Below are 9,695 nucleotides of genomic sequence, written 5' to 3' on the forward strand. Positions count from 1 at the left end.
CCACCCTGTCTGCCTGCATGTTCTTCCTCCGGTGCCCTGCTCTTATTACAGAGGGAGGAAGGACAGGGGGGACGAAGGACAGACAGGTAGATGGGCGGGAATAACTAGCAAAACCGAACCACCTATTAGATATTCTGCAGCACCTATCAATCAAGTAACAGTGAATTTCACACATTTTCTAGTCTATATTTCAGAAACTATACAACCGATCTCACAACTAAAAATATATTTAGACACAGCATGATAGCGCCAGTATAGCACTGGCATTAGTTTTTATAGGAAAATCCTGGTGGTTGGTTCGGAGGGTTTTTTTTTTGTAGAAAAAGTGTTGCTTGGTATCATTTCTGACTACATAACAGTTTTTGGTGGCTTTTTATTCCAATATTTGGAAGGCAGAATGAACAAAGAAAGTCGAACACCATGCCCTTTTGGTCATTGCTCTGAGGCCTAATGTTAGATCAGAATTGTTTTTCTCTTAGTGACTAATTGAAATTTGCCTATTAATATTCAATTTCTATAGACATTTTATGTAAAAATGTTGTAAAAATATATATTTTATTGAAAAAAATAATAGATTTTACTCTTGGCAGATGACTGCACCAGAAGATCAGAAGGACAACTGACAAATTCAATTTTTATATCAGATGACTTTGAGATCACACAGGATACAAATGAAGGGAATTACATTAATCCAGATTTACCAGCATCCTGTCTCAGCAAAGAACTGTCATCCTATCCTTTCAAGCACGGCCTATCTTCTGATTCGACGCAGGCTATGAAGAAAAGATACAAAAGAGGCATTAAAAATCAAAGTGCCCTTACAGCAAATAAGCCATTTTCATGTTCAGAATATGAAGAAAGCTTCTCCCTCCAAACTGTTGTTACACATCAAAATAACTACACAGAGGAGAAAAGATTTTCTTGTTCAGAGTGTGCAAAATATTTTAAACATAAATCAGATCTTGTTAAACACCTGAGAATTCACACAGGGGAGAAGCCATTTTCATGTTCAGAATGTGAGAGATGTTTTGTACATAAAGTAAGTCTTAGTAAACACCAGAAAACTCACACAGGGAACATTCCTTTTTTATGCTTAGAATGTGGGAGATGTTTTGCAGATAATTCACATCTTGTTAGACACCAAAGAATTCACACAGGGGAAAAACCATATTCATGTTCAGATTGTGGAAAATGTTTTAATCGGAAATCATATCTTGCTGCACACCAGAGAATTCATACAGGGGAGAAGCCATTTTCATGTTCAGAATGTGGAAAATGTTTTAATCAGAAAGCACATCTTGCTGCACACCAGAGAATACACACAGGGGAGAATCCATTTTCATGTTTAGAATGTGGAAAATGCTTTAATCAGAAATCAAATTTCATTACACACCAGAGAATTCACACAGGGGAGAAGCCATTTGCATGTCCAGAATGTGGGAAAAGTTTTATACATAAGTCAAATCTTGTTAAACATCAGAGAAGTCACAAAGGAGAGAAGTCATATTCATGTTCAAAATGTGGGAAATGTTTTATACATAAGTCCAATCTTGTTAAACATCAGAGAAGTCACACACGGGAGTAGCCATATTCACGTATTCATGTTATTAATATCTTATTATCACAAAGCTATAACTATTTTTGTTTCTTTTTCAAAAAATATATCCATTTTTAAAGATAATCTGTTATGTCCCTAAACAACATTAACCTACAGATATTTGGTTAATCAGCAGGTTAATAGTGTTCTGAAGCTCGGCAGCTGTATTGAAAACTTGGTTTCAGGGAGCAAATCAAAAGTTTTCCTCCCAGCAGCCTTTCAGTCATTGATTGATAACTAGCTGTACAGTGCATCACTGCAAAGCTGACTTTCTGTTAAAATTTAGCCAGTTTTACTTTACTTAAAGGGAACCTGTCACCTAGAATATGCCTTCTGACCTATCAGCAGACGCATGTTTGCCCTGATTACACCTCCCTACCCATCCCTGTGTTATAAAATTGTATAATATGAAAGTAATAAAAAACGTTTTATTACCTTCATATTTCGTATGTAAATAGCAGGGAATGTGGTCACAGGGCCGGCGCCTTGCCCTATGGACGTCGCTCATTCTATCCTGCGCGCATTGCGGCAGGCTTCTTTTCCGGGTCTTCAATCGTTGGCTTCAGACGCGCACTGCGCATGCGCAGTACGCATCTGAAACTGACATGGAGAACCCGGAAGAGAAGTCTGCCGCAATGCTCGCAGGATAGAATGAGCAACGGGGACGTCGCTCCATGGTATCACGCCCACAGGGGTGTGATACCACGGAAATATGCAGACGTCCATAGGGCAAGGCGCCACCCCTGTGACCACATTCCCTGCTATTTACATACGAAATATGAAGGTAATAAAACGTTTTTTATTACTTTCATATTATACAATTTTACAGCACAGGGATGGGTAGGGAGGTGTAATTAGGGCACACATGCGTCTGCTGATAGGTCAGAACGCATATTCTAGGTGACAGGTTCCCTTTAAAAGCTCTTCATATGAACAAGGCCAATAAGTCTCATTATATGAGTAGAGAAGCTCCAGGGACAAAGACCCCATCTTGTACTAACATGCTGGAAGCTGGATGTATCCAACCCCAGTGCCCAGATTCTCTCATTGTTTACTTTAGAGTTTCTAAAAATGAGAGAATCTGGGCACTGTTGTTGGATACATTAGTATCCAAAGAATAAATCCCATTCCCATAGAGTCCTGTAGTAAAGACTTTGTTAGTCACGTGTTGTAGGAGGATTCAACTGAATCCATCTAAATGTTATCGATTTACAGTATGTGCAAGAAACAATAACTGTCCTGCCACAGTTTTACCATGTGTGTCTTGTATCAGTTCTATATTCCCTAATAGATAAAAAAAAACCTTGATGTCTCCAACCAAACCTGCTGATTCTGATTTTAAACTAATAATAACAATACTCTAAAAAAAATGTATAACCCTGCAGCATGTGTATAAGATCAGCAGCTTTCGCTAAGCACTTTCGGACCTTTGGCCTCTACGTATGTACAGTAAGAGTAGTGAACAATGGCTATCATGTTCCTACCCATAAAGACACCAATTGCGTCATGTGAATAATGTTTTGCTTCCGTTGTAAATTTTGTGGTATGTGAATTGTAATGTAATGTGGTATATTGTGATATGTTTCTGTGATATGTAGTGTTGATGGTATAATGTATAGTATTTATGTTAGTATGTTTAGTAAGGATATTGCTGGACTATAGGGCCAGAAGTAGTTAAGTGTAAGGACTAGCCCACAATGAGTGGGGTAAGCTGACAGGGAAAGTGACAGTTCATTCTAGGAGAAGTCAGTGAAGGCCTAGTGAGCGAATGTAACAGACGTGTAGTCGGTATGTCATGCAGGTCGCATAGAGAGGGTGGTTTGTGGCAATGGAGGAAAGAAGACAGATGGCAAGATAGCGTGAACCTCGAATGTGGCCAGAGAACAGGGTGTGAACAGAATTGTAACTAGAGACCGAGTCTCGAATGGACTGGCTCCAGATGATAGGAGCTAGAGCAACCAGACCCTTTAAATTGCCAAGGTACTGGATGTCTTCTACTGGTGCAGGACTCTAGTGACTAGGCCCCTTAACCGTCAAGGTACTGGGTTAACCGCAACTTGCGTGTGAACATAGTCAAACAACAGAGCGATTTCCTGCTAGACGTCCGGGAGTGCAAAGTTTTAATCCAGTCTTCATGGGGCCCCTAAGGAGACTGGATGTGGAACTGCAGGAAAGGAAGGTGACCGTCACAATGTGTGCTATAATGCTGAACTAGGTTGCACTTGGACTCACCAGCCCAGTTAGATCAGATGCAGTACAGAGGGAAGTTGAACTATGGCTGATAATGTTGAGTAACTGTAACATGTTGGAAAATATGTGAAAGCTATCTGGATTGTAAAATTGTGCAAGAGAATGAACTGTACAGTAAAGAGTCATTATTTAAAGTGAACTGTTGGTCTCCTTGTGAGTGTGAGTTGTCATCCTGTTTGGTCAGCTAAAGTCAGCAGCAATATGCGTCCTACACGGGTTCCCAGCTCACATGGCGAAAGTCCACACACCCAACCGGGACCAGATATTTCATGTACAATTCCTACAGAGTCTGGAATCAATCCTTCGCCCACCGCTGCACACCACTCTACACTTGGCGTAATCATCAGGATAAAGGTTTGAGATTGGAAGATCCAAGTGTTGTGGGGAAGGCAATGGCAATGTTGAAGATGGTGACCACAGTAAGGTCTAAGAAGGCGCTGATCATAGGCCCTAAGATAGCGAAGCTACAAAAGCAAACTTTGGCCATCTTGGGCGTCGAAAAAGCAGAAACGAACGAAAATCTGCCCAACACTGGAGAAGCTACGTCCATCGAAAAAAGTGCTACGCCTGGAGATGCCAGCCCATGACGAAATGTATTTGCTCCCTTTGGATGAATTGAAAGGAGAACGTCCACCCATTGGAGATTGACTGACTGCACAGAAGTGTCGGTGACCGGGAGAGCCAGTCGAAAGAGACCATACCCTGTCCAAGGGAAAGGTGTACACCTGACCGCCAAAGGATGAGCGGGATGGCTCCATTTTGTAAGGAAAATGAAGGAGTAATGATGCACCGGAGATCCTGGTTGGAATGCACCATGCTCTGGCATAGGACAACCAATAGGGGAGGACCGGGACATAGTGAGTGGCGCAGTTTTATGGCCTTGGTGGAAGTTGGGACACGACCGGGCTGCTTGGCTTAGAAGGTCTTCTGGTCCTCCGAGCCCAAGATGGAAGCAGAGGCCTATATCCCAGTCCGACCTCTAGTTCAGGTGCAGACTGAACAACTTAAAGGCCTGCTGGCCCATCATCCGGTGGCCCTATCGAAGGCCCCACCTCCTGCCTTTACACAACATCCATAGGGGTCACCTATCCCAAAGGATTCCCCCATTTCTGGAGAGAAGTCCCTTGCCATGGAGGCTGAATCAATAGCAGGAATCTTCAGGAATCAGGAGAGGGAGCCGCAGGTATTGGCATAACTGGACCAACCAGGACGGGAAGAGCTTCAGTGGCAGATGACTCGGGGAACTGTGTTACATTCTGACAATGGGTGGAGCTTTGGCTTTGTGATGGAGAAGACCAATCACAAGATTTACATTTAGGTGAACACTTGTTCCCTTCATCGTGGACCAAGCCTAAGTGAAGGAGAGAATGTGTAATTAATCAAAGATAATGGACCGTGGGGCTGTTATGCGGTGGCTGCCACCCAACTGCAGGAAGCCATCAAGGACTTGCTCACACCCCCACCCCAGCAGCAAAGGCTGATGCCGCTGTGACCCTCCACATCCTCGGGGCTTGGTGATTGTGAGAGGTAGAGCAGTGGAGACACTGCCCCAACTCTCCAAGAAGCTTCGAAGAAGGGTGACACCAAGGGGCTGTCTGAACCAGCAGCCCATCCGGCCATAATATACATGGCCCAGGGTGCCTAATCGGCCTTCTATATGAGGATAGAGCAAGCCAATGAGACTTTCATGTGAGCACGGCTGGGCTCTCTAAAAGGAGTAAAGGAAGTGGAGTTGGATTACCGAAAATCCTTGTTGTGCTAGTTGCACCCTCGACTGGAATTCCTCAAGGGAGCTCAAATCCAGGACTTTTTATTGTTAGACTCAGGTGGCTGAAGTTTTTGTGACCCCCTACCTTGTTATGTTGTGCACATTCCCTTGCTGGATTAATGAAAAAAGAAAAAATGCCAGCTTACCAAGTAGATTCAATGAATAGGCTGCTATTACATATAGACGCTCAGCAAAGGATAAATGGCAGGAGCTCTTGCCAGCAATTGATATGAAGGAAGGATAAATCCAGCGAGCCAGGCTTGTGATGAATAAAAAATCTTTTTCTGGATTTCAAATGTAGATTAAAAATCTTTTGAATAGCAGCATAATACATATACAGGCAGAGATGAAAAATTATTGCTGTAGAGCGCACGGCAAGACGCGTTTCGGCTAAACCTTTATCATTGCCATGATACACATTGCTATTTTTCTGGGGTATAAGAAGGAAAAACTCCTAAGGTAGGTGGTGCTATAATTAATTTATACGTAATTGATCACACTTGTGAGCTTCCACCTATAACATTAACTATTTAAAATCAAGTATTAACCCTAAAAAAGGCTGATACGCTAGAAGTAATGTTTCTAAACAGTTTACAATACATGATATAACAGATTTTGTATACAAAAAATTATTTCATCATATTGGCATATGCAAAGAGAAGAAACAATTGACCCTCAATATAACTTAAGCACAGCATTATATTTGTAAACCTAGAAAAAGAAAACAAAAAAAACGGACCATAATTATTAAAGCTAGGATATATTTAGACTATTAGAAAATTCTGATTAGATCTTGTCTATTATTTAAGCCTATTGGCATCCTAGTTTCTAAAGTAAATATCCAAGCTGACTCTCTATTAAGAAGTTTACGTTTTCTATCGCCCCCTCTGGTAGATTGTGTTACCAATTCGGTTGCTTTAAACCTGAAGCTGTCAAAATTGCCAGAATGAAATTGTGATAAATGTCTGGAGACCACTGATGGGTTGAAAGTGGAAGGGTTGATAGCATCAGAAATGAGCCTTCTGATTCTTTTTCTCAATTTTCCCGTTGTACAACCTATGTACTGTTTACAGCATGATGTACAGTCAATCAGATAAACAACGTAGGTGGAATTACAGTTCAAAAAATTGTTGATGGAATATTCCTTGTTATTATGAAATGAAGAGAATTTGTTAGTTTTATGCACATATTGACAACAAGTACATCTCGTTTCCACATTTAAAAAACCCTTTCAAGTTCAACCAAGTATCGGTGGTCTCCAGGGAATAATTCAGATACAGGTTTGGCGATAATTTATCCTGCAAAGTAGGTGCCTTTTTTGCCACATAAGAAATTTGGTTTTCTGCAATAATTTGTTTTAATTTCGGATCTTGGCTTAATACAGGAATGTATTTTTTTATTCTTGAGACTATTTTGTTTTATTGGAGACTATAGTTGCTGGATTAAGGGGTTCCGAGCTGCGAGAGAGTCCTACATCCTTCACCCTGGAATTTGCTCAGCCAGCCATGGACTTTGCCCTAATTGCCGACTACCTCATAGATTATGTCTCAATGCTCTATAAACTCTGCCCCAATGCTCTTGGAATTTGCCCCAATGTCCCCATGGACCTTGTCCCAAAACCCTCTTATAGACTCTGCCCCATCCCATTCTGGATATCGCCCTCATGGACTGTGCCCTCGAGCCATGTCACGTTGGCCTACGGGCCCCCAGTTGAAGGGCTTGGACATAATTCAGGGTCCCACTCTAGTGGGACCATGGTTGTCCTGACCCAAAAAAGATCATCACCCGCGATCTGGAGAAGACACTGCTGTTAAATTGTGATTAAAATTGTAAATTAAATATGATGTGATTGGTGTCTTGCTGGTCGTCAAATGGTTGAGGACAACCACTGTTAAAGAGGAGAGGAATGTAAGAGTGATGTACAATGGCTATCACATTCCTACCCCTGAAGACACCAGTCATGTTATGTATTGTAATGTGAATAATGTCTTGCTTCTTTTGTAAATATTGTGGTGTGTGAATTGTAATATAATGTGATGTATTGTGTGTTGTTCCTGTGATATTTAGTGTTGATGGTATAATGTATAGTATTTATATAAAGATGTTTAGTAAGGAAGTTGGTGGACTACAGGGCCAGAAGTAGTTAAGTGTTGGTATTAGCCCACAATGGTTGGGGTCAGCTGTCAGGAAAACTGACCGTTAATTCTATAAGTAGTCAGTGAAGGTCTAGCGATTGAATGTGGTAGACGTGGAGTCGGTCGGTAGTGAAGGTCACATACAGTGGCAACGGAGGAAAGGAGACAGAAGGCAAGAAAGCGTGAATGTCAAGTGTGGCCAAAGACAGAGTGTGAACCCTAGCAACCAGGCCCCTTGAACTGTCAAGGTACTGGGTGACTTCTACTGGTGCAGGACTCTAGTGGCCAGGCCCCTTAACTGTCAAGGTACTGGGTTAACCACAACTTGCGTGTGAACATAATCAACAAACAGAGTGATTGCTCACTAGACGTCCAGGAGTGCAAAGTTTTACTCCAGTCATCATGGGACCACTAAGGAGACTTGACATGGGACTGCAGGAAAGAAAGGTGACTGTCACAGTGTGTGCTGTAATGCTGAACTGGGTAGAACTTGGACTCACCAGCCCAGTTAGATCAGACGCAGCCCAGAGGGAAGTTGAACTATGTCTGATAATGTTGAAGCATGCTGGAAAATATGTGCCAGCTATCTGGATTGTAAAATTGTGAAAAAGAATGAACCATACAGGAAAGAGTTGTTTAAAGTGAGCTGTTGGTCTCTTTGTGAGTGTGAGTCATCATCCGGTCCCGGCTCACCTACCACATGGTTTCAGAGCACACACGGCAAAAGTCTACACACTTGACAAGGTATTATATGTAGCGTGTTGGGGCACCCAGAGACAATCCCTCTCCCACAACTACCACTTGGTGCCACTCTACACGTATGCCGACCTTATGGAGAAACAGAAGAGTCATATATCCCCTATGGATGGTTTATAGTTATAACAGTGTACAATGTTCCACCACTGATATAAATCTGATAGCCTCAAGGTTGCTTGTCCATTGGTCATCAGTAACAGACCCTAAAGGGTGCTTTACACGCTACGACATCGTTAGCTATAGCTAGCGATGTCGTGCACGATAGCACCCGCCCAGTCGTACGTGCGATGTGTGGTGATCGCTGCCGTAGCGAACATTATCGCTACGGCAGCGTCACATGCACATACCTTGTCAGTGACGTTGCTGTGACCGCCGAACAATCCCTCCTTCAAGGGGGAGGTGCGTTCGGCGTCATAGCGACATCACTGCGGCATCACTAAGCGGCCGGCCAATAGAAGTGGAGGGGCGGAGATGAGCGGGCCAAAAATCCCGCCCACCTCCTTCCTTCCTCATTGCCGGCGGGATGGAGGTAAGGAGATGTTCGTCGCTCCTGCGGTGTCACACACATGTGATGCCGCAGGAACGAGGAACAACATCGCTACTTACCTGACAACGATATTTTGTAATTAAACGACCTCTCCAAAACCAACGATTTTCGTCTTTTTTGCGATCATTTTAGGTCGCCCCAGCCTGTCACACGCTGCGATGTCGCTAACGACGCCGGATGTGCGTCACAAACACCGTGACCCCGACGATATATCGTTAGCGATGTTGCAGCGTGTAAAGCCCCCTTAAGTCCATTTCCCATTTACACATACTAACAAAGGGATATTTTTCCATATATTTAAATAGCGGCATATTCCAAAGTTGCGACATCTTACTAGAAGTTTTCCCTGAATTAGATATTTTGCTCAACATCATGTCTGACTGCAGTTAGAGATTTTTTAATCCTGTTTTGAGTATCTAAATATTTTGGTAAAATCATCCATGATGGAGGTTAAATTTAGACTGTTATTGCTGAAACGTATTGGACACTATGCAACTAAGTCTTGTGATACCTGATGAAATTCAAGTTTTAAGGCCATCTATAATCAATTGGGTTATGGTCAGACTCCGGGATCAAGTTCAGATCAAGTCCAGGTCTCGAATTGACCTTTATCTAAAGTCTGGCTAAACCCGGCAAGACTGA

General features: G+C 42.5%; 1 protein-coding gene across 1 annotated transcript in view; it reads left to right on the forward strand.

Moving 5' to 3' along the window:
- Positions 1-1,927, forward strand: part of LOC142312196 (uncharacterized) — a 61,945-nt gene extending 60,018 nt beyond the window's left edge. Inside the window, exon 7 of the mRNA XM_075351097.1 lies at positions 960-1,927. Within this exon, the coding sequence (XP_075207212.1) occupies positions 960-1,585 (626 nt within the window). The 3' untranslated portion in view covers positions 1,586-1,927. The remainder of the gene's footprint in view (positions 1-959) is intronic.
- The last annotated feature ends 7,768 nt before the right edge of the window (positions 1,928-9,695 follow it).

The sequence above is a fragment of the Anomaloglossus baeobatrachus genome, chromosome 5 (genome assembly GCF_048569485.1).
Source record: "Anomaloglossus baeobatrachus isolate aAnoBae1 chromosome 5, aAnoBae1.hap1, whole genome shotgun sequence".
NCBI lineage: Eukaryota > Metazoa > Chordata > Amphibia > Anura > Aromobatidae > Anomaloglossus > Anomaloglossus baeobatrachus.